This window comes from Chelonoidis abingdonii, chromosome 22 (genome assembly GCF_003597395.2).
Source record: "Chelonoidis abingdonii isolate Lonesome George chromosome 22, CheloAbing_2.0, whole genome shotgun sequence".
Taxonomy (NCBI): Eukaryota; Metazoa; Chordata; order Testudines; family Testudinidae; genus Chelonoidis; species Chelonoidis abingdonii.
Genome location: NC_133790.1, coordinates 22,653,626 through 22,680,267, shown reverse-complemented (window position 1 = coordinate 22,680,267; position 26,642 = coordinate 22,653,626). Strand labels below are relative to the sequence as shown.

Genomic DNA, 26,642 nt, shown 5'->3' with positions numbered 1-26,642 from the left:
CTCCATTGGTCCCATGAAATCCTCAATTTATTTCAGAAGAGCTCCAATCCAGATGAATGATGTTGTCATTGAACACTATCACCTTCAGAGAGTCCAGTACTACTATGGAGAGAAACTCCAAGAACTCAGAGGAAACTCACAGTGCAATTGGTGACCAGCACAGTCAAAAATGAAAAAAAATGAAGAATAATAGAGTATGCTATTAAAAGTCAATGTATTAACTTTTTTAAAACTGTAATGTGAAAAGTCAGTGCTAATTTTGACAATCATTTCACTTTTAGCCACTTAGCTGGCAGCGTTTTGTATCAACCAGAACATCAATATTAGGTTTGATATCCTGAGACAAAACCAATTTCAGTGTTGCTTGTAAATGTTCATCAGTGAGCCATGACCTTAACACAGATTTGTTAATCTTCATGGAAGAGAAAAACTGTTCACATAGATACATATATACACACACACTTCCAAACATTGCCATTACCCTTGCGGAAGCAGAGAATAACGGGAAATCCTTCTTGTTGAAAAAAACTGGTAAAATTCTTGAATTCCAACATCTGTATACTTCTGCTTCACACTAAAGCTCCACTAACTTCATCTGGAGTTCCTCTGCAACATTGTCAATTTCCAAAGCAAATGGTGTGGGGGAAAAAGTTGAGTATGTGGTTCGAGTGCCTTGAAATCTTTAAACGGCATATCAAACTGTTTGTGTAAGTTAGAAATGATATCTGCAAATTCTTTCAAGGATTTGGGTTCAACTTTTCCTAAAGAACTCAGAGTTGAGAAATGGACCAAATTGCCAGCCGTCAGCTGTTTCCCCCCACAACATAAGCTTGACTTTGAATGACTTAACACTGTCAGACATCTGTGTTATAACCTGTTTTCTACCATGAAGCTTTAGTGCATTCAGGTGATTGGTAACATCTGTTAGAAAAGCAAGGTTGCAGATAAAAGTGGAATCAGGAAGCTGTGGAACCTCCTTGTTTTTCATCTTCATGAAGGAATCAATCTCCTCTCTAAGTGCAAAAAAATGCTTAAAAACATTTCCACAACCATCTAACTTCAGTGTGATACAGAAGTTCTCCGTATTTGCTGTCCATATACTGACTTCAGTGGAGCCAGGATTTCACTCTAAGTAATTAGGGACACATCTGGCAAACTCCTGTTGAGACAGATCCTTTGAGGAGCTGAGCATGCCCAACTGGAATTTAGGACGTTCAGCTGGTACTTGGTATATTGCAGGATGTTGCACAAGTGAAGTTTTTCTGAGTCAGAATCCTGAATCTCAGGATTTGATATATGATCAAAATTTAAAACAAACAAACAAACAAAACCTACTATCATAAAACAACAAATAGAAAACCTTTATAGCCTATGTTCCCCTGAGGTGGAGGGATCCTCATCAAATAAAGTTAGTGCACTTATATCTTCTACATCTTGATGGAACATATCCATGAACACCTTATCAGCACACATTGCCACTTTAATGTCTTGTTTTGTAATTTCATAATGTCTTATATTTTGTACGTAATTTCCAACCAGCTTTAAGATATCTGCAGAAATGCATGGTAATACTGCTACTATGTAAACAGATACTTGGTGGTCAATTTTATAACCTAGAACTTCTCTTAACAAAGGATGGATTTTTTTCTACTGGGAGAGACAATGGATTTCTTCATTTCCTCTTTTCATTAAACAGAACAGGCATCAACTATTGCTCATTTATCAATAGAATGAGGAAAACTTTTTGAACACAATCCTGTATATCCAGAAAGCTTCTTGGCTGGGCTTGGCATAGCATATTCAACAACTGCAGAATTAATGCCTCAATATATTGTAAAGCATTTTCAGACGAGGAAAATTTAGGATGGACTTGCACTGGAACGTCTTTGAGAGCTGGCACCAGCTGCCCCCGCCACTTGGGTGTGTTCTCCTCACTGAAGAACTTGTAGAGCTGCAGCAGTATTTGCATCCGACTGATGGCGGGCTCCTCACAGGGCCCGGGACGGGGCAGGCGGGATCAGTGGTCGGCCTGGTGCAGCAGCCGAGGACAACTGGAGGACAGCGGCAGCACCCGCCAGAGGCAGGATTCAGTGCTGGGGGGCAGCGACAGCATCCCAGCACCCCCCGGTCTCTCCTCAGTGCCCGCCCCACAAAGGACCCTGAGGCCAGAGGGGTGTCCCTAGTCTCTGTTTGTCAGAGGGTGGAGATGGATGGCAGGAGAGAGATCACCTGATCATTATCTATTAGGTTCACTCCTTCTGGGGCACCTGGCATTGACCACTGTCGGTAGACAGGATACTGGGCTGGATGGAGCCAGTATGGCCACTTATGTTCTTATAGGATTTCTGTTTAAGTATGTACAATAGAGTACCTGAATTTGAACATATCTTATTTAAGATGCTGAAGTTAAGCCAATGCATAAACTCAAGTTCAATTAATAAAAACCTTAGTTTGTTTGCAGACAGTTCAGAAACATGAAGAAGGCTATGACGACTGATTAGTTAATTTATAGTTCTGCTGTCAAACAAGCATCTTCTCCTGTTATGACAACAGCATAAATGTCCTCCCCATGCCCCAGCCCCGCCCCTATTCCACCCTTCCATGAGGCCACACCCCTTCCCCAAAGTCCCCGACCCAACTCCGCCCAAATTCCAACCCCTTGCCCAAATACCCGCCCTGGGCCCACCTCTTCTCCACCTCCTCCTCTGAGTGCACTGCATCCCCGCTCCTCCCCCCTCCCTCCTGAAAGTCCTAAGCGCCGCCAAACACTGGGAGATAGGTGGAGGAGTGGAGACATGGCACACTGGGGGAGAGGAAGGAGGGGCGGGTGAGGGGAGCTTGGCTGCAGAGCACCCACTAATTTTTCCCTGTGGGTACTCCAGACCCAGAGCACCCACAGAGTCTGCACCTATGGTGGGCCGCAGGAAATAGCTCCGCAGGCCACATGTGGCCGATGGGCCGCATGTTTGAGACCCCCTGCTCTAACCTAAAACTTACATACAAGATTAAGACACTAATTAATCCAATGCTGAGGTGGAACATCAACAACTCATGCTGGATGCTAACAACGCCATGGCAACCCTTCTTTGGTTTATGCTGTGTTGAGTACTTAGCTAAAAAAAGTCCTACATTGTGTCCCCAATACATGCACAGCTGGAGGCCTCTTACATTACTAAGGTAGTGTTACTTTATTGACAGCAATACAATGGGGCCCTGGCCACAACTACCTTCCCTCAACCAGCACCAACTTGTTCTAGAGTGAATGCAGAAGACAGTAACTATTCTAGTTCACTAAAGAAACCAAGCTCTTTCTGCTTCCATCAACTTGCACATGCAAACCAAAACAAGTGGCTGGGCAGCAGCAGATTGTTCCATTAGCCTGTCTTCATAAGTATAAATTGACAGAATGTGAATCAGGCCATCTAAAAGTGACAAGACCTTTTAACACAACTACAAGAGAGATTACAGCAGTTAGAAAATGGATAAAATAGGCTACTCAATGTCTGTCCCCTTCCTTATCATCAGATCTTCTACCAGTACCAATTTCAGATTACTTCTTAGATGACCAAGTACAGTCTTGCAACTTTTGTCCTGAAGTATGAAACAAGTTATATCAAAATGATTTCACTGAACAAACCTGAATACAACTTCAGTTGCCTCACACTTCTCATTAAACATTTGTGTGGGTGAGACTTTACCTTTTGCCAGCAGTATGGCACTTGAGGAAGGAAGGTTTTACTTAAGTGTCTTGACCTTAAGTATCATAGTCTAAATATATCACTTCAAAAATAATCAACATGAATGGGAGGAATCAGCTAGAAATCAGAACTGATTTTGAGAGATGTCAGAAGGCCAAGCACTCTTCAGCTGCTTCCTGATCAAGAAACCACTTCACTAGATGAGATTAGGCAATGTAATCAGAGGCAGAAATGAGATTTTAATCTTTTGTCTGAGGGGGTATTTAATATCTCTCTGCCAGATAAACCGTTATAAGCAAATCTCCTTACTGTTTAACAATGTATATTTAGAGAAATTAAATCTTTATTTTGAAACAGAAATTCACGAACTATGATCTAAGGACCACTGGCGGTCAGGAAGCACTCTGATCTGCAGAAAACTATCTGGATACATGATGCTGACTTTCCTTTTTGTTTTCAGCTGCTAAACTGCATTTAATGTATCTTTAGATATTTATAATCACTTTCCTAGCATTATTTTTCCACATAACCAGCTGCTGAAGTTGCCATTGGGATGTTATTCTATCATGGATGTAAAAAGGGAGGTGCTCCAGATAATCACACATGGGTGGGGAGAAGTCTATTGAGAAGTGATCTATGCCATGAAAAGTTTGAGAGTTCATTTTACAACTATGTGAAAAACAAAATCAGGTCTACTATCCTTCGATTGTCTGACCCTTTACTCGAGATATGTCTCCAAGAGCAGGAAATGTTCATGTGTTAAACAAAATTAATACACTATCCCATTCATGACAATCATGAACATCTGTACAATTTACTCAAAATCAGAGGCACTGAAAAAAAAAGATACTCAGAGAATGAAGGAGGAAAGAATTGTGTGGAGTGATCACTTGTATATTTAAGCAAAATTCTCACTTTCTTAACTATTAACACTGAGGCTACAACTTTGCCAGGCCAGCACAAACATCATTTGCTGGTGGAAGGCAGGAAAAAGTCAATACAGTCCCTTTTCCTCACACCTAATACAATCCTTCCATTACTGCTAGAAACTAATCATCTTCACTAGCTCACATTGATTTAAAGAGGCTTGTGTTGCTGCCCACTGCAATAGCTTTTCCTTAAAGGTATCCAGAAGTGTAAAGGAGTTCTCATTAGAGGTGTTAATTATAAAAATACTCTTCTGCAAACAGACAAAACTCCACCACATTACTGCAATGCAAGTTAAGTGAACTCCAGCAATGTGAGTTAAGTGAACAATTGCACAGACTCTCCATTAGCTTGCCACATATTTTACAAAGGTTTGCCAAGTGCGGTCTAACATTTTACTTGTATGACTCAGGAAGGTATCAGGGTCCTGGCTTTGGCAGTAAATATATAAACTGGGACTTGACTCACACTTCACATACTTACCATCCATGAGGAGCCAGTGGCCAGTTAGGACCCAGATAAGGACAAGCATAACAGACAGGGAGAATGAGAGCAGCTCAGCAGCAGTGAAACGTCCACAACAGCCAAAGGAAATCCTGGAAACAACACACCATATAAGTTCAAAGAGTTAATGCTTTAATATTTAAAGAACAGAAAAACCTTTGGCTCTGTTTGAATGAGGCTCATAAGTAGTAATATTCATGAAAGATGCCAGAGAGAAGTTCTCTTTGCCACAAAATAGGTACCAAAGACAGCAACAATAAAGGCTTTCTCCACATTTAAATAACTTGCCTAAATCCTGAAGTGGAGGGATGAAACAGTTAGTCTATATTCGTGTACATGGATTTAAATCCAAGCAGTCTAAAACAGTGATTTTAATCATTATTTAAATCAGTAAGCAGGATACCTTGATTTAAATCAATTTTAATCCTGTTTTATATTTGTATATAGTTATTTTCCTAAAGAAGGATTTATTCTCATTAGTAAATATTAAAACATGTTTCTTTGCAACTAAATATAACCTTTACACTAAATTTAGTGCTTCACTTTGTTAAACACTATATCTACACATTTATTTAAGCAATGATATAGTTGAATTTACATTTATTCAGATTCTTAATTTTTACATATTTTATGTTAGAAATTGGAAACAATGCATTTCATATTTACTAGATTCACTTTTTACTTGTGATTTGTATCTACTTGAATAGAAATTAGAATTCACTTAAAAATACATACAAAACCAATTTTAAAATGCTTTTTTATTAGTTAAATGAAGGTATCGCTAATGTGTTGGATACATAAAGTTTAGCATTTAAAGCTAATTACTAATCAAATGAAGTTTATGTAGTTAGTAAGTAGAAATTATTATTTCTGGTCATCATATACTTCAAGATTTTAGAACTAGCAGATCTCATCCGCTCACAGCTAATTTTATTAATAAACTGGAAGAGGAAAACAAGCTCTCTTATTTTTCAGTTCCCAACTGGTTTCTTAACTTCGAATTAACTAATCACTGAACTAATTGATTAAAATGAAATGAAGAAAATATTCTCTCTGCATATACAGAGCAGAAGACAGATTTATTTGAATCTCTCTATGTATCAAGTATCAAAAGTAGATTTAATACTTGAACAAATGCTTGCTTCAGGTGCTTAATCAGGTCAGAGGTCTGACTCTCTTTAAAACTTCAGCAGCAAACATGTACTGTTTACCTTAAAAAAACAAATGTACTATACTAAATTAAGATATTTTAAAAATTAGGCCTTAACACAGGTTGTCATAATTTCAAATTTATTTTTAGAGAGGTTTATTCTAAAAATAAACCAGTATTTAATTTAAATAAACTGATTTAAATCACAAAAAGTCAGCAGTTTTTATCCATCCTGGTCTATGTCCATTTAATTCTTGGCTCTTCTGCTAAGACTGTTATCAGGGTTGACTATCAACTGGTACTGAATACGATGGTTTTGCAATACGGATTCCTGTCCGCAAGACTAGCAACTCATTTTAAAAAGGGCATTAAATAGCTGTCATTCATGTTAAGGAGGCTATTCCAAGGTCACTATAGTCTTTGAAATCTCTAGAGTTAATGAGCATAATGCAACTGTGCTAGCTTAATATAAAAGTCCAACCCCAGTTCCTAAGCACAATGAAATCTCACCCAAAGCAAGCCAAAACTTCTGAAAAACACTGAAGAACACTAATCCCCTGCAATAGTTATCATATTTCCCATGCTGGCAAGTGTGCATGACAGGCAGAAATTGTGCTTCCCAGCTTCGAAGTGGGAACATGGTTTTGGCAAAGAGAACCAGAACTATACAAACAATCTGCACTAGAGCCCTGGAGTTAGTGCCAGTAGAAAAACCCCAGTTAAAAAAAAAATCTCATTAAGAGAAATAAATGCAGCATACAAAAGAAAAGCAAAAGATTTATCAAGTCCTTACTTGTTTTGAGGAGAACAAGGTCGTGTTAAATACTGGCACATAGGGAGCAGAAGGAAAGCAAAGGCTATTGTTGCAAGGACTAGAAAAAGAGAAAATGTAACATTAGTACATTCAGATCCATTTTCTACTGTGTGCAAACAGCTCCCAGTTTGAGAAAGCTTTGTGACAATATCTTAGTATTTACTAAAGGAAAAAACTTTAAGGCTAAGACTTTTTTTGCAGGACTTTTATAAACGAAATGTGCAAATAAGTTCACACTTCATTTTACTATCAACTAATATTATACAATTAAAAAAACCTCACAGAGGAAAACACACAGATAGCCATTTTTCTTAATAGTCTTCAAGCCACTTGGGGCCACATTCAGAGAAGCAAAATACTGTGTCCAGTTATTCCAACAGTCAGGCATAATGGAAAAAGATACATTACAATTTGGTTATAAAACGCTCCCAAAATGCTGCATCCTATCAACACGGACTTTCTAAATCCTCCTAACACTGAAACACACGAATAGTCTCATTGACTTCAGTGACAGTACTCCCATGGGTAAACAAGCTCATGCACAAGTGCAAACGGTTAGGGCCTAAACAGGGAATAAACTCTGCTATAGGGTTATCTTCAGACCATCTAAACCTGTCTCACTCAACCTATTGTCCTCATTGTATAATATTAGTTGATAGTAAAATGAAGTGTGAACTTATTTGCACATTTCACTTATAAAAGTCCTGCAAAAGAAATCTTAGCCTTAAACAATCATTTTCTAAGGGTAGATTTCAGGGTAGCTTAAAAATTTCCCACAGGGAGTCCTGTTGTAACTTTCTACATGTAAAGTTTCACTCATATCATATTTTGCAACTATCACCACATAATTCAATATAATGTTGAAGTTGTTAAATTACTTAGGGAGGAAAAAGTCTTTAATCCTACCAAAAAGAAAAAGTGTGGGCCCATTGCTATGAACAAGCAGACAACTAAATGTGTTTCTGGGGAAAGGAAGATCTAAATTTATCCATCCTAATAATGACCTCCATGCTGATGTGTAGTTTCAATAGCAAATTCTGCAACATAAGGGACAGTATCCTCCATAAGGCAAGATCAATTAATAGAACAATAACCCCATCACAAAAATAAATGGCTTAAGGAAAATAATTATTCCAATACCATTTACCCCTTTAGATTCATCCAACAAGAACAAAACAGAAGAACCCACCACCACCCTCAATCTACACCCCCAAACATAATATAATCTATAAGTACACATTACATTGCAAATAAAGTGACAAATATCAGGAAAAAAAAATCTGAAGATGAAAATGGATTAACATGCTCCAATAAAATAACATCAAGGAAAGGAACAGTAGCCTACATAAAGCAGAGCTGACAAGAATCATCAATTAAGGGAATGGGTTTATAACCCAAGTGCCATATAAAGTTACCTAATACTGTGAAAAAAAAAATAGTTTTAACTGATGGAGGTCACAGAAGGGTTTTTAAAATCCCCTCTTCATAGAATCAGCTTGAGGGTACAGGCTGACCATTTTTGCTGTGTGTAGCATATTCAAGGCTCTGCCAAACGGGAGCAGTAGGAAGCACCTTCTTACTGATATCTTGATCAGCAAACAGTGTTCTGAACAACTGCAGAAGTAGGGCCAAAAGGCCACTATAAATTTTTTCTGAAGTCAAATTGGTTGACATTTACTTGTATGCAAAAGAAACAAAGCTAAAGCAGTTTCTGAACTCTTAGAAGATGCAGCCTGCAAAGTTGAGAGGCTTGTTGGCCTGCAATGTATTGGATTTTAAAATATATTTGTAAGGCCCTAATCAATAAAAATTGGCGGAGGGAAATGTGGAGAATTAGGACTAAGTTAATGTTTTGTTATTTATGCATTACACTTAAAGGAAACTATCCCTATACCAAGGAATTTACAGTCATGGTTCGATAAAATTTGCCATGACATAGAAAGTAGGAACAGCCAAAAGGGTGAAAATTTGAAGGGGTGGCACTACCATAGTACAAAGTCATATGGTTACTTATTTGCCTTTTATTTTATTTACAATGGTTACCAAGTTAAACTTTTATACACATTCATTCAAAATGTACAAAAATCAAAGTCACAGTAATGTAGCATTGGAAGGGACCTTGAGAGGTCTTCTAGTTCAGCCCCCAGTGTTAAGGCAGGACCAAATATACCTAAAAAATCCCTGACAGGTGTTTATCTAACCTGTTCTTAAAAACCTCCAATGATGGAGATTCCACAACCTTCCTTGGAAGCCTATTTCAGAGTTTAACTATCCCTGTAGTTAGAAAGTTATTCCTAATATCTAACCTAAATCATCTTGCTGCAAATTAAGCCCATTACTTGTTGTCCTACCTTCAGTGGACTTGGAGAACAACTGATCACTGCCCTTTTTATAACAGCTCTTAACATATAACCACCGCCATCCACTAGCCAGCAATCTTGCCAAACAAGGAAATTAGGCTAGTTTGGAATGATTTGTACTTGACAAATCCATGCTGGCTGGCTATTCCTTATAACCCTATTATCCTCTAAGTGCTTACAAACTGTTATAATTTGTTCCAGTATCTTTCCAGTTATCCAAGTTAAGCTAAACTGCCTATAGTTCGCTGAGTCCTCCTTGTTCCCCTTTTTAAAGATAGTTACTATGTTTGCGGTTCTCCAGTCCTCTGAGACCTCACCCATCCTCCATGAGTTCTCAAAGACAATCCCTAATGAGGCTGTTTCCGCTAGTTCCATAACCACTTGAGGGTGAATTCCATTAGGTCCTGACAACTTGAAATACATCTAACCTAACTAAATACTGTCTTTAACCTGTTATTTACCTATTTTGGCTTGTATTCCTTCCCTTCGTGTCGTTAATATTGTGTTAAGTAGTCTGGTCACAATTTACATTTTAAAGTCAAGAATGAAGCAAAATAGAAACCCCTCAGCCTTCTTGATAACCTCCATTATCAACTCTCAGTATCGTCTGTTATCAACTCTCCTTCTCCCCTAAGTAGAGGACCTACAGTTTCTTTCACATTTCTTTTGCTCCTAATGTATCTACTGAACCTCTTTTTATTGTCTTTTATGTCCCTTGTTTGATGCAACTCATTTTGTGCCTTAGCCTTTCGGATTTTGTCCCAACATGTTTGTGCTTTTCTTTTGACCTCATCCTTAGCAACATGAGCATGTTTTCACTTTTTGATTTTCAGGTCATTAAAAAGCTCCCCATGGAGCCAAACTAGCCTCTTATTATTTTTCCTATCTTTTCTTTCCATGAGGATAGTTTGCTGCTGTGTCTTCAATATTTAACAAGGATAAACAACAAAAACAATAGGGAAAAGACCAAAAGAAAGCTCTGAAATTAAACGCATTGAAGAAAAAGAAAAACAGAGTTAAACTGGGGAAGAAAAAGAAAAATATAAGTCTGGATTCTGAAGCTATCCACAGTTATGGGCATTAATTTACAATTTACACATGCATTTTATTTCTAAAAGTTCCTTCCACATCTCCCCAGAAAATTGGCCAATTTATCATTCGAATGATTTATCAGACTCTTTAAAATAGTGTAATTATACAAATATAACCCTTGAGAGTTGTCAGCTCATAACATTTTTCATATACTTAGATCATATGATCCATAAATGCATTTCAATTCGTAGTGACAAGACTCAGAATGCTTAACATTTCCTGTTTGAGACTGATGAACATGAATAGAAGAGAATGTAGTCACCTGCTGTGCATATTGTAAAGACTACTTGAACTGAATCAAAGAAGAAGAACATGACTAGGAGAGAAACAGATGCTCCAATCGGAAGGAACAGTGCCTGGGTGGAATCAATGGTCTGGATACCTGCAGGAGAAAGAATAGAACAGGTTTCATTTATGGGATTTCTCAGCACACATACTAAAATAGAATATCCTATTTAGATCCTCTCCTAGTCTGTTTTTGTAGTCCATCTCCCAGTCATTTCCAAGGACTCTACAGAGAATTTTGTCATTATACTGTTGACTGAAGAATACTGATTCTAAGATATCCATTTACTTTCAAGGAAATACATCAGGGCCTGGTTACAGTACTGAATGCAAAGATGGTTATTCAGCTAAGACTTACCACTCTCTCATAGGGACTGGGTAAAGAACAGGAGCAGACTTAGCCTGCTCTGTGGAGCCCAGGGAGAGGGATGGGTGGGGAATGGTGGCAGCCTCTGCTCAGGATGTTGTTTGTGACTATCAAGAAATGACAGCAGGTTTAGCATTAATTGTGGTAAAGTGATTCCCAATCTCATCTCATGTTTACCATACTATTTACCTTTACCTATACAAAATCAGTGTTGTCTACGATTTAAAGGAATGGTGTTATATATCAATGGCTTTCAAACTTTTTTTTACTGGTGACCCCTTTCATATAGCAAGCCTCTGAGTGCAACCCCCCTTATAAATTAAAAAAACCCTTTTTTATATATCGAACTCCATTGCGACCCGCCGTGTAATAACCTCGCAACTCCCTGAGGGGTCCCAAACCCCTGTTTGAGAACCCCTGAGATACTGCATCTAGATGAAATGTGGGCTTCCCCCATGAAGTAAAGGGGAACAAGTGAGGGCTGGAGGTGCAGATCTTGAACCCCAGCGTCTCTGACATAATCCAGTACCCAGGCATGGGTGTTGGGAGTGACACACAGATGACCAGTAAAACGGTATCCCTAAGTCCTTAAAATCCTAAAAACTACTACAAAAAAAAACAAAATAATAACTATATACAGAAATAAAACAGTCTTTTTCTGTATTTTAGAAGTGTGTCACAAGAGATGAGAGAAGGGAAGAGGCTTCAATTCGGACTATGTGATGGTGAGAAGGAACCGAGGGCACAGTCGGTCTGCCCTGCCCTTTATTGCCTTGGACAAAACCATGAGGTGGAGCAAGGACACATACTTGGTCCAATGGACACTACTATTTTAAAAATCTCTGGCTCCAAACACATGCATATAACCCTCAGTGGAAAAACAATACAGACCATCACTCAAAGAAGAACTATCTGGGTAAAGAAACAACACTCTTGATGAAAAACTGGTCTTCAATGCAATATTGACAAAACAGAATGTAATGGGTGCACACCCAGTCTAACGTCACAGTTGTGTCCCCAAAATGATTACAAACATTGCTATGTGCAGAATCAGGTAGAATTACAGGATTTTAAAAGGTGAGATTTTAAGGCTGATGTACCGTATACCGCAGTGCATAAGAATGATTGTTTTAATTTTGGAAGTTATGTTTGAATAGATTGCTCACTCAGATATATTGGTATCATTAGTCAAAATTTCCATGCTTCAAAACACATTAAGTCCACATTAAATCTTAAACCAACAACTTAGTTTTCAGTCACCAACATTTCAGTGTCCTTACCACAAAAAGCATCAGAAGGTAAGACCTGTTGATAATAGCCACAGAAGCAATGTCATCCACATTACATAATTTTTTACTGTAAACCCCAAGGATTTGTAATTTCAAAACAGCTAGCATAGTCAAACAGAAAAATTAAAGAATCCAGTTGCTTTGAATCTAGAAGTTACCTTGGATGATATAAAGTGGTAGCACCATTATACTATAAATAGACATTGTGGTGATGTGAGGGGTTGGGACCTATGAATTCCCAAGTTCTAATTGTGACTCTAATAATTGCCTTGTTCAAGGCAAGAGAGAACATAATTTGTGTGCATTTCAATTTCCCATATTACAATGGTTACATACCATAACCCACCTAAAAGGGTTGTTATAGGAATTAATGTTTATAAAATGCCCTGAAGATGGAAGGCATTTGTACAAGCACTAAGCATTTGTAATAATGTGTAGAAAGATGTTGATTTTGTGAAGGCCAAAACTATAACAGGATTCAAAAAAAGAACTAGATAAGTTAATGGAGGACAGGTCCATCAATGGCTATTAGCCATGATGGGCAGGGATGGTGTTCCTATCCTGTTTGTGAGAAGCTGGGAATGGGCAACAGAGGATGAATCACTTGATGATTACCTGTTCTGTTAATTCCCTCTGGGGCACCCGGCATTGGCCACTACCAGAAGACAGGATACTGGGCTAGATGGATCTTTGGTCTAACCCAGTATGACCATTCTTATGTTATGACATAGAAGTTGCAAGGCATCTGAAACAGCCTTCTCAGCGCTTGCTATCAACGCAGTGCTCCGATCAACTGTAATCTATCAGGAAAGGGGTCAGGCAGCTTCTGAGAGAGAGTTTTTCTGTCCTCAAACACCTACATGTTAAGAGCTCTGCAGCGTACACTTCTTCCTTGAGGCTGTAATGGATTAGGATGAAATGTAGGCAAGGCCGTATCATGATTCACATAAAATGTGTTTAAGGCCTAAACTTAGGCAGACACCTGACCATTATTCTGGGAGAAAAACACATAGCTCCAAACAAGACGGACAAAGAAGCTCCCTATTCTTCTCTTGTGGTAGGAATAACACCCTATGAAGAAAAGTGTCTTTGATGCTCTCCTGAATATCAATGGATTAAACTAATTTGGCACTCTTATTTCAGAATAAGAGTATATACACACATAATGAATTCATCAGAAATAGTTATTCCAGAATGACTCCCCATGTAGACAGGCTCTTTAAATATTTGTTTTACTTCTTCATCTGTTATTAGGAGTCATTATCAAGAGTGAAAGTACATGTAGGCTCTTCAGGTACAGAAAGAAAATGGGCAACATGGATGAGACTATATTAAAAAACCAGAACAAATGTCTGAGAGCATGCACAGCTAGTATCACTCAGTAAACCCCTTTGTCTCAGATGCTACATTGATGGGGAACATGTAAGTACATGAATAAATGTGAAGTAAATTCCTCCAAACTGAATTGCTTAACAGCAGACAACGGTGCCACCCTGAAAGTAATATCTTTTAAAATCAGAGCTATACACACCACAGACCTTGACTAAATTACTGTGTCAGAACACTTAATTTACCAATCTCCCTTAAAATGTGACTATCTGGCCTATGTGGGGTATTGTAAATTATTTTTTGGAAGCCTACTGACTCAAAGTTTTACATTCTGTAAAGAACAGAGAAGGGACTCATAGTCAGCCTCTTTTAAGCTCCAGGGAGCAATAATAAAGCCCAGGAGTTCAGCGCATCTTGCTACGGCCCATCCCATTTTAGCAGAGCAACTTACCTGTATCCTAAATAGCATCCAAAGCCCATGTGAAGTTAGATTTTTATTCACTTACCCCCTTTTTGCTTTACGAATGAACTCCATATTTTAAAGAGGACATGGTACCACTGCACATTAACTCTCAACCTCTAACAATTTAAGTAAAGACACTCAGGTTGGAATATAGAATCACGCAACACAGCATCACCTCTTTGCCAAACAAGACCAGTTTTTGAAGCGTGGACTGGGATTCAAGAGATCTGGGCTGTAGTCTCAGCTCTGTCAGTCTTCCTGTGTGTCTTTGGACAAGTTATTTGACCTCTGCGTCTCAAGGTTTACTTATTGGTAAAACTGAATAATATTTCCCCATGTCTAAGTAAATTTGAGGGTAAATTCATCAGTGCTTGTGACATACTCAGGTACTTTATAGTGATGAACACCACAGAAAAGCATGTAATTTAATTACAATCTATTTGTAATACTAACTGTTCAAAAGAACTAAGAAAAGAAGTCTTCCACCTCTATCACAACTGTGAAACATGCAATAGCATACATATGAATGTTCTGAACTCTTAGTGTCCGTGGGCATGTTTGATAACAGCACTATGTGGCTCACAGTTCAGAAGTCGGCACGTCAGATCAGCCTACACAGCATACTAGCTTGGCCAATGGGAAGACAGGAATAACTTACTGTTATTGGTGCTGTTGCCATTGAAAGACCCAGGTGAGCTGCTACTGTCTTTCTCTTTGTCTTGATTCTCAAAGTCCATGTTAAGAGACCTGCAAAAAATAAAGCAAACTCTTAATACTCAAGTTTCAAACTCCCATTGAGGTTCATTGTTTGTTTTATAGTTATTTCACAGATAATCAAGAGGATACATAATACCAGGGTACAAATATATAGTAATGACAGAATAGCTTGCACTGCTGGAATGGCATTATATGCAAAAGAAAGCATAGAGTCAAATATAGTAAAAATCTTGAATTAATCAAACACTACAACAATCTCTACTGACCGAAATGCCATGCTTGAATAATAAGAGTATAGCAGTAGGAATAAGCAACTGACCACCTGACCGAGAAGTGACGGTGATAGAGAAATACTCAGGGAGATTAGAGAGGATATAAAAATACAAAATTCAATAACAATGGGGGATTTAACTATCTCAATACTGACTGGGAACATGTCACCTCATGACAGGATGCACAGATAAAATTTCTAGACATCATTAATGACTGCTTCTTGGAGCAGCTAGCCCTGGATGCCACAAGAGGAGAGGCAATTCTTGATTCAGCCCTAAGGGGCGGACAGGATCTGGTCCAAGAGGTGAATATGGCTGAACAACTCACTAATAGCGAACATAATAAATTTTAACCTCCCTGTATGGGGGAAAAATACCAAAGAAATCCTTAACTTCAAAAAGGGAATTACACAAAAAATGAGGAGGCTAGTCAAATTGAAGTTAAAAGGAACAGCCACAAGAGTGAAATGCTTGCAAGCTGAATGGAAACTTTTTAAACACACCGTAATAGAGGCTCAGACTATATGTATAATCCAATAAATAAAAAAAGTAATAGGACTAAAAAATGCCATGACGGCTAAACAGAGTAAAGAGGCAGTTAGAGACAAAAAGACATCCTTTAAAAATTGGAAGTCAAATCCTACTGAGGAAAGTACAAAGGAGCATAAACTTTGGCAAGTCAAGTGTAAAAGAATGATTAGGTAAGCCAAAAAACAATTTGTAAAACAACTAGCAAATGACAAAAACTAACAGCAAAAATTTTTTTATGCACATCAGAAGCAAGAAGCCTGCCAAATCAATCAATCAGTGGGGCCACTGGATGATTGAGGTGTTAAAGGAGCACTCATTAAGACAAGGTGGCTGTGGAGAAGCTAAATTAATTCTTTGTATTACTCTTCACTGCAGAGTAGGTGAGGGAGACTCCCACACCTGAGCCATTCTTTTTAGGTGACAAATCTGAGGAACTGTCCCAGACTGAGTTGTCAATAGAGGATCTTTTGGAACAAACTGATAAATTAAACAGTAATAAATCATCAGGACCAGATGATATTCATCCAAGAGTTCTGAAGGAACTCATATATGAAACTGCAGAACTACTAATTGTGGTATATTAGCACTGTACCAGATGACTGGAGGATAGCTAATGTAATGCCAATTTTTTAAAAAGGCTCCAGAGACAATCCTGACCATTACAGGCCAGTAAGCCTAACTTCAGAATCAGTCAAATTGGTTGAAACTGTAGTAAAGAATAGAATTTATAAAGGGAATGATCAGGCATCACCAGTCTATTAGAATTCTACGAGGGGGTCAACAAACATATGGACATGGGTGATCCAGTGGATACCAATGTACCTGGACTTTCAGAAAGACCTTTACAAGGTCCCTCATCAAAGCCTCTTAAGCAAAGTAAGGAGTCATGGGATAAGCAACTAGATCTGTAACTTGTTGAAAGACAGGAAACATAGAAGAGGAATAAATGGTCAGTTTTCACAGTGGAGAGAGGTACATAGCAGGGTTCCCCAATGATCTGTACTGGACTGGACTGCAAGGCACTGAGCCACCTTGCTCAGCACTGAGGGACCCTGGAGGCTGGCCATTAAAAAACAGTTGTCCCTACCTGTTCTTACACCACACTGCGCCCTAGAAGCAGCCAGCAGCAGGTCTGGCTCCTACGCAGGGGGGCACAGGGCTCCACACGATGACCCCACCCCGCGCCCTGGCTCTGCACTCTCATTGGTTGGGGGGGGATGGTGATGCCTACGGGAGCGCCTCCGCCTAGCAACTGGACCTGTGGCTGGCTGCTTCCGGGACGCAGCGCAGTCCGCAGTGCCAGGACAGGCAGGAAGCCTGCCTCTGCACCCTGACTGCACCGCTGACCAGAAGCCACCGGAGGTAAGCCTGCACCCCAATCCCCTGCTCCAGCCCTGAACCCCATCACAAACCCAGAACCCCCTCCTGCACCCCAAGCCTCTAATTCCCGGCCCCACTCAAGAGCCTGCACCCCCAGCTCAGAGCCTTCACCCCCTCCCATACCCCAACCCCTGCCCTAGCCCAGAGCCCCCTCCCACACCCCAAACCCCTCATCCCCTGCTCCACTGAGTCAAGGACATCAACAATTTTCTTCATCTGGGTTGTCAGAAAAAAAGTTTGAAAACCACTGTGATAGAGGTCTATAAAATCATGAATGGTGTGGAGAAAGTAAGTGGTTTTTAATCTCTCACATAAAACAAGACTAAGGGGTTAGCAAATGAAATTAACAGGCAGCAGAAAGTTTTAAACTAACATAAGGAATTACTTCTTCACACAACACACAAATCAACCTGTGGAACTCACTGCCAGAGGATGTTGTGAAGACCAGAATTATAACTGGGTTCAAAAAAGATGATGAAGGATAGATGCACCAATGGACATTAGCCAAGATGGTCAGGACACAACCCATATTCTAGGTGTCTCTAAACCTCTGACTGCCAGAGGTTGGGACTGGAAAATTGAATGGATCATTCAAACTGCCCTGTTCTGTTCATTCCTTCTGACACATCTTGTACCAGCCAGTGGACCATTGGTCTCATTCAGTATGGCCATTCTTAAGTCCTTATTTTATTATATATAGTTTTAAACCCTGATGCAATCTTAAGTATGATTGTGTTACTGCTCCATCATAATAGACACATCATTTTAGTATTAGCTGTGACTATGAGCCACATGCTAGACACACAAATGTACACATCGCTCTCACTGACTACGGATGTGTCATCTTAACCGAAGACCAGTCACCAGTCTATCCTCCTTTGATTAGAGAGCAATAACAGCCTCTCTATCACAAAAAATACAATGTTGATCTCTGACTGAGGCACAAGACCAAGTGGCCTGATGCCCTAGTTCTATTCCTGGCTCTGCTACAGACTCCCTGTATGACCTGGGAGAAAAAAAATAATAATCACTTAATCTCTGGTGCCTCAGTGTCATTTACAAGATGGGATAATACTTATCTGCTTCAGAGTCTGAGAGACTAAATGAATGAATATTATTAGGTATTATACTTCCATATATATATAAAGACCTGCATGACTGAAATCCCATCTTCTTCCTATATCATTCAAGACATTAAAAATTTTACATCTATCAAATCCTTTCGCATCCAAAATTATTAAGCTCCCTGTCGCTTATTTCTTAACCCTTGTATACTTTTCAGTTAAGCTAATTATACTGTGCTTTGAAACCATTTTGGAAATAGTTTTAAATGTCTATAGCCCCAAGGGAGTCATGAAAGCACACACTGTCTAACATACAGCCAGCCAGTTAAGTTCCTGTCTGAATTGGCAAGGCATCCAAAGTTTAAAATGTCAGTTGTGATACCTATTAGACATTTATCTACTTTACACGGAAGTGTACAAAGTCATCGGAATATGAGGAAAGAGTTGAAGTTCTTTGGGATACCATAACACTATGTCCACATTGTTTGTTTGTTTTTCTTTAACAGTAACCTTAACTTTTGAGTTTGACGTACATTTTTAGAACTATAATGCTTATCATACATTTCCTACCCCAAGGATACTTTTATGCATTTCCAACTTTAATGTTAGTTTACAAATAATTTTCTTGGAAATATATTAGGTTTTGCTTGATTACAAAAAGTTTCTACATAGCCTATAACTTAATTGGCTACATGATTTATTTAGATGTATGTGTAATGAACAAGAATGCAGGGAAATTTGTAAACTACCACAAATGAATACTATTCAGTTTCACTCATGGATCCAGGTCAACTGTAACCCACATAAATATTTGTCATTGTTATGGTTGCTCTTTCTATAAAAAAAATGTAATTACTCTGTTGCCTTAGCTGAGATCTATCAATTTAACATTTACCATTTTTTGGCTAAATTCCTTGAAAAAGTAGATCTTCAATTAAGGGCCTATTGGGGTCAGCAATAAACCCTACAAGAAAATCCAATCTAGTTTCACACAGAAGTAACACTAAACTTGCAATGACTTTCTCCTATTTTGATATACTGTGTTAATCACAATTTAGTTGCTGACTTATTTTATTCAAAAAGCCATCATTGTGAGAACCACAAAAAGCACTGTGAGAGTTCTAGATTGGTTCTGCAGCAACACTATCCAACAAATACAAAAGCATTTACACAGAGCTTTACTTTTCCTACAGTATAAGCATTAAACTATCCTCCAGGCTGAGCTGTCAACAGTGATCCTGGTGCACAAACAACAAATGTTATTACTTCAGCTCCATTAGAAACAAAGGATTAATTTCAGTATTTCCCAAACAGATCAGAACACACACCCTCTGTTAATTTTTTGTACAACTCTGCAGGTATTAAACATTAACATTTAGTACACAACAACATCTACCTATTGTACTATACAATTATGCAATTTTTAAACAACTCCTTAGTGTTGCAGGAAACTGTGCATTTTAAAACTTTGCACACGTGTCAATTGTTTCTCAGTAGATCTAGGCTTTTCGAGTTTTAAAAATATTTTGTTTCTTCCGCTTTGATTACTCAAGAGCACCTAAACAGATTTTGTTAAACTCACCTTTATGCTTAAGCTAAGCACAGAGAAGTATCAGTCCTAGACTTCAATTCTAGACTCCTGTAAACCTTACGAATTTAACAGCTAGCTAGTTATCAAAAATACAGTAAGTATCATAGAGGTAAGTTAAAGTGGTAATAACCCTCTGTTTTTGCACAGAACTTTTTTTACGTAAGATTTTCAGAGACAGATGTGGTGTTGCAATGACATTGCGTTTTTCCTTTTTAAACTTTGCTTCAGATCCAAGATAGTGGGACAAAAAAAAGTTGCATCTATAAAATTATGTCAAGTTGTGGCACAGGACAGTATTGTCACACCTGTGGTGCAAAGTATGAGGTTGAAGGCAGGGTATCAGTTACCTAACAGAGGTGACATTATGGAAGCGGGCATGCACTGAAGTGTCTTGCTAAGATTACCACAGTTATGTCAAATATTAAAGAGAAACACCATATATACTTGTTCATTAGCCCGTTGGTTTATAAGCCTACCCTCCAAAACGGATAAGTAAAATATGGCAAAAACTATATGACCCTTTCATAGGCCGGCCCCATATTTCAGGGGTTGGCAAACTTTGGCTCCCAGCCCATCGGGATAAGCCGCTAGCAGACCGGGACGTTTTGTTTACCTGAAGCGTTGGCAGACACGTAGCCTCTCAGTTCCCAGTGGCCGTGGTTCGCCATTTCCAGCCAATGGGAGAAGCAAGAAGTGGTGCAAACAAAGGGACATGCTGGCCGCCGCTTCCAGCATCTCCCATTGGCTGGAAATGGCGAACTGTGGACACTGGGAGCTGAGGGGCTCCGTTCCTGCGAACGCCGCAGGTGAACAAAACAACAATCTATTAGATATTCAATTCAATAGAGCTTAAAATCATTAAATTTTGGTGTAGACCCGTTGATAAGCTGACCCCTGCTCTTTAATGCTTCACTTTTTTATGAAAAAAATGTGGCTTATGAACGAGTATATATGGGTAGTTTATACAATGTTTTTAAAATATTGTTGCTCCAAGAAATAATCTATTTTCAAAATGTAAACAAAATAGAAAAGAATGGTCTTTTCTCTGTAACTTAATTTTGTTTTCAGCTTCTTAAAAAAAAGTTCTCTCCATCCTTCTTTTGAAGTACTCTTCTTGTCCTCCCCTCTTCGGCATTGCTCCGCTCTATGCTCTCATTTTTGCTTCCCTGCCATCTCCCCCATATTTATATTGCAAGAACAGGTTCACAACACTCCTTCCATTTAAATGTTTCCAGGAATCATTTCAAATCATTGGAGTACCAGCTGAACAAACTCAAATGGTAATTTTCCCAAAAATCAAAATTCTCTTCTTTAAAATGCTATAGCTTAATTGAGACCCTCTCCTAGCAGCCTTTCAATAGTGAGGTCAATAAACACCATTTTATAATTTAAGGAGAGAGCTAGCAGCCAGGAAGAGGACTGGGGGTTAAAAATGGAGGAAGAAAATAGAGGCAGAGGGGCACACAAGGGAGGCAGATGTGGGCACAAAGCTATTTTCTGCAAAAAGTTAGAGAAAATATTTTAAAAGATTAAAATTTTGAAGAGTACATGGAACACCTGCGAATTGAATAGGCAACAGCTATTAACTAGGAAGGCGCTTTCAGCTAATACGACATGACGCCATTTGCTTACTAGTAGGCATCACAAGATATCATCACAGCTATCGACCAGTTAAAGACAGAATCACCTAATGCCATTTTATAATTTGTCCTTATCCTCTGCTGTAGAATTACCAACAAAATCGAAACTGAGAAGAGGTCAATAAACATCCTCTGAAAAAAATTCAGTTCTCCATTGGGGAACAAGTTACATTGAGAAACTAAATGCAAAGCGCAACAGCAAACAAACTCGCTTGCTGGGTAAATTTAACTTTTGGGAGGATTCCAAAGGCAGAAGTCAGCAAGCGTTGCCAACTTGGAAACAGCAAACAATCTACACAGTTGCTTGCCCCGTATATCTTAACGGCACAATTCGGATAAGAGTATTAATACCAGGTTATTAAGCCATGGCTTGCTTCCCAGGGAAACATTCTGTAGGTTTACACTAAGGCCAAAGTAGTGACTAATCTGCTGGCACTTTACAACTACCAAAGTTCAATTTCAACCCTGGATAACTTGCATTGTCACACTGCCTCAGAAAATTTGCAGAAAAACTATTCTTAGGACACTAATGCCTTCGTATTAGCTCAATATTTAAAAAATACTTGTTTCACATGCAGCTAAAGAGATTCCTGAAAACATGCACAAAATTTTTCCTTGTTCTGCTCAAAGTACAATATACTAACACACATTGAAAGGCTTTGGGAAAAATAAGAACCGTGAACCAGGCACAATACAGCCAGAATTCATTTATGCTAGCTACATTAATTAAAAATTACAGCACAAGGCACAATTAATGAAGTAATAGCACCTTAATTCAATCAAAACTCAACACAAATTTCAGCACTCAAGACAAGGCACGACCTAAAACCACTAACTGCTTGCAGGATATCAACTTTTAGACTAAAAGGCAGTACAACACAGAAGGACTTGCTGGCTGCCAGCAAAAAGAAAACAGTACTGAAGGCCTCCCCAAACACCTGAGAATTGTGAGGCTATCTTCCCCAGCAAAGCCAAAATACATAAACAGTAACAACAGACCTCAAAGGAAATTTAAAAGTAGCTCTTCTCATTTAGTTTCATGTGTTTAGCCCCTTCATGTTTTGTTGACAAAGACTGTAAATGTCACAGCGGTTGCTGTGCTTCCCATAGGACACATGGAGGCCAGTGTTTTATCTTCACACATACTAGGAGAAAGTTCTTTCCTCCCAAGTGCAAGAAGCCAACATATTTACACACAAGGAAGGATACCTGACAATAAAAGGCAGTTCCTTCCCACAAGAAGCCTGAAAGCACACAGGATAGTGTGTTCAGACCACTTAGCTCCACATCATAAATTTAAATTGAATAAAGTTCTATGCAACAAAAATATCCCAGCATCCTCTGACAAAAAGTTAATTGCACTTTTGATAGATAGATAGACAGACACACAGACAGACAGATAATCCAGTCCTCAGGGAGCATCTATGCATATATTTGGATCAAAAACAGAAACAAGCAGGCAGGGAAGAAGCCATGCAAAAATTAAAGTGTGACTGCTTTTACTTTTGGAAGTTTTCCCCTTGGCTGGGAGGGGATTTATTTATTCTTTGTATTGGGGTTTGAATATATTTAGTGGTTAATGGCGTTACCCTCCTCCCAAAATGGCATCCTCCATAAAGCATGACCTTGCACACCATACATACAAGGTCACATTGTTGGTGTCACTAAGGATAATCCTAAGTAACTTAAAAGGTAAAAGGCAATAAGGATATACAGTCTCCCTGTTTAGGCCTCAGATGAGCAGAAGTTCTTCCATGTTAACGCTAATGACACTAACAGGCCAATAAATAGAAAAGGTCAGGTGCAACGTCCCTTCAGTTGCCATACAGCTCAAACGGTCTAAAGCAGAAATAGAGCCTGTGCACCTTTAGCAGAAGACAAGAAACTTGCAGAAGGAAACTTACTAATGAGCTGCCGCGGCCAAGATACTTAATGCCACTGCGCTTACGTAACTGCTACAGGGAGGAAGGAGAAGAGGAGGGGGAAGCAAAGAGTGTGTGAGAAAAGAATGCCGCAGCCGGACAGAAAAGGGAGGGAAACGGGGCTTGCTTGTCAGTGAGAAAAGTCATGGATATAAAGGAACAGACTGCTTTTATTAGGTGTGCGGATTGTAGGCATGTCAAGTCTCCCAGCCACTTTGAGATCTCAAATAAACTCTGCTTGCTTCTCCCCCTGGTGTTTTATTGGCGTGATGCACACCGGGCGACGGACCCCCTGCTGTTGCCCCCCTCGGGCACTTGTGCCGCACAACATTGTGCAGAAGACACATTTTGCTCTTCAAATGGTTCCTCCATGCAGGAAAGACTTCATTAAAAGCATCAATGCAGCAAAATTTGGAACCTTTTGTCACGGACTCACAGATCGTGCCCACTCTTGGCCCCGTGCGGTCAGTGGGGTGCCTTTTAGTGAGACAGCCCTTCTCGGGGTCCACTCTCTCGGGGTAGGCCTCTCCACCTCCTGGAGCCGCATCTCTCTGAGCCTTAGCACCTCTGTCTCTGCCGTGGGCCCCCTCCGGGAGTCCACGCACTCTGGACCCCTTGGGCCTCTTCACCCCCGAAGGGGCTTATGCAACTGTTCTCTAGACCGAGTGACTCTCAGCCAGCATAAAACAGAGGGTTTTTGAGAGTTGAACACAGAACAGGAAACTCTCAGGCTCAGGCTCTCATAATAACAGCACATCCCAGTCTCCCTGACCAGGTGGGCTCTGCCTGCTTCTCCTCGCCAGCCCAAGCCTCCTGCTTCCAGCGGGCCTCTGACCCCAGCCCAAGCCCCCTCAGTCCATTGTTTTTCTCTAGGTAAACAGGGCGTAAACAGGAAGGCCTGAGTCCCTCTCCTCGCAGCTCTCCTTGGCTGAAACCGGCTGGTCAGGTCACTGGGCTCCTCTCTCGTGCAGCCCTTGTCTCCACTGGCCAGAACCGGTTGTGTCTCCTGGGCTGGGTCCGAGTCCCTCTCCGGTCCTCTGTAACAACAAACTCCCTCTCCCTCACCTCGTTAACCAGTAACACCAGGTACATTGAGTCCCACCCTGTGCATGCAAACCTGGAAAAGACAGAAAACCCCAAGAAAAACCCCACTTCGTCACACCTTTAGGGTTTACATGGTTGTTTTTAGCACATAGACCTGGACTTGGACGCACTGCCACGAACATTGACTTTATTTATGTGCCACGAAGACACACCACTAAAGCAGGCCTGCACAACAGACGCCTGCAGGCCGGAGGGGATTCTAAATCCCCCGCCACACGGCGCTCTGCGGGCAAGCCAGAGACCTTTAAACCTCAGCCACGGCGGGCATCGAAGGGCTCTGGTTGCCCGCAGCCACGTGGAGCCTGAGCCCTTAAATCCAGCCGGCGGCGGAGTCAGAGGGCTCTGGGCTGCCTGCATGGGCAGGGAGCCCAGAGTCTTTAAATCCCAGCCCGTGGCCGCTGATTGCCCCCTCCCGGACCCCTGCCCCAATTGCCCACCAGGACCCCCCCCTATCTAAGCACTGCTGGTCTTTGTTCCTGAATACCCTCTCCGGGACCCCAGCCCTATCTAAACCTCCCTCTCTTGTCGCCCAACTTCCCCCAAGGACCCACCCCCTACCTGTCCTGATAACCCCATGGGACTCCCATGCCTATCCAACTGCTGCCTGTCTCCTGACTGCCCCCCTGAACTTCTGCCCCATCCAACCCTCACTGCTCCCTGTCCCTTGACTGCCCCCCAGAACACCCTACACCTTCTCCAACCCCCAGCCCCCTTACCATCCCACTCAGGCTAGCGTATCTGGCTCCGTGCAGGTCCAGACATGTTGCTGCCATGCTGCCCCGCAGAGTCCACAGCCCCCCCTCCCCAGGACCTGCCTTCCAGATTTGAACACCTCAAAATTCAGGAGTGCTCAAGCTCACTTTGGGCAGCTGTTACTTCATTTCTCCCAAATTAAATACACTGATCCACTGTAACTTGCTGTAGAAAAAGTAGGATAAAATTGAGCAAGAAATGCTTATTAGGACTGGAATTGCTATTTTCAACAGCGATTCCCTTTTTGTTTGTTTAAAAGGAAGACAGTGATACTGCATTGGCAAATTCCTCAAAGAAAGAAAGAGTGCAATAAAAAAATAAAGGCACCTCAACTTTTCCTCATTTATGGAGGACAGTCTTATAATATGCATCCAGATATCCTCCAATCACACAAGCTGAAAATTGTTCCACTTTACTGCAGCTCTGCAACCATGTGGGAACCAATCCTGTCTGTGCTCTGTGAACATCCAAAATTCCTGCTGAATGACCCACCATGGGAGTGAGTTACCAGTGACCCTGGGCTGGGGCAGCAGGAAGTGCGGGGGGCGGCACTGGTGGGGGGGAGCCCAGGGCTGGGGCAGGAGTGAGGTGGGGGAGGGCACTGGTGGGGAGAAAAGGGGGAAGCCCAGCACTGGGGCAGCAGGGAGTGTGTGTGTGTGGGTGGGGGGAGAGCCCAGGACTGGGGCAGCAGGGAGGTACAGGGGGGAGCCCAGGGCTGGGACGGGGGACAGCCAAATTTTTTTTGCTTGGGGCAGCAAAAAAACTAGATCCGTCCCTGCCAGGTTCCCCCAGCCGCCGGAGCCCCAAGCCCTTTAATTTGCCCCTGAGGGCTCCCAGCCACCTCTTCAGCTGGGAGCCCCTGGTTGGTTTAAAATAAAGTATTACCTCCCCACCCCCAACCCTCCTTTTTGGCCCACAGCTGTTTTGGTGGGGCGGCAGTGGGGAAGGAGGGTTTGTTTCTGCAGGGCTGGGTGGCCCTGGGGGCAGTGTTTCCGCGGGGCCAGGAGGTTTCGGCCCTCGGCTGTTTTCTTTGGAGTAATTCAGCCCTCGCCGCTTTACGAGTTGTGCAGGCCTGCTCTAAAGGATCCAATCAGGCCCCCATCATAGTAGGCACACCAACACTTGAGGAAAACACTATTTAAAGGTTTACCTGTGACATAATGGGTAATAATCCCAATCTTGTCATACACTGTAACTCTGTAAGCCCCAACCTAAAGACTACTTAACTGAAGGGATTTGCGCACATATATAAAGCTCCCTGTACTGATGAGTAGCCTACTGAGACTAAAATAGTACACAGCAATGCTAATTCTAAATTGCACATGTTTAACTGCAAACAAACCAGTGGGTTCAAAGCATGATATTTTACTAAGATATTTGCTGATCCAAA

The 26,642-nt window shown here is 40.7% G+C and overlaps 1 protein-coding gene across 2 annotated transcripts in view; it reads right to left on the bottom strand.

Annotated features, from left to right (window-relative positions):
- SPPL3 (signal peptide peptidase like 3) overlaps positions 1-26,642 on the bottom strand; it is a 147,748-nt gene that overhangs the window by 22,741 nt on the left and 98,365 nt on the right. For both annotated transcript variants that reach the window (XM_032773704.2, XM_032773703.1), the window contains 4 exons: positions 14,937-15,025; positions 10,808-10,927; positions 7,073-7,151; positions 5,109-5,221 (listed from right to left, as the gene is read on the bottom strand). In XM_032773704.2, coding sequence (XP_032629595.1) covers positions 5,109-5,221; positions 7,073-7,151; positions 10,808-10,927; positions 14,937-15,025 — 401 coding nt within the window. The remainder of the gene's footprint in view (positions 1-5,108; positions 5,222-7,072; positions 7,152-10,807; positions 10,928-14,936; positions 15,026-26,642) is intronic.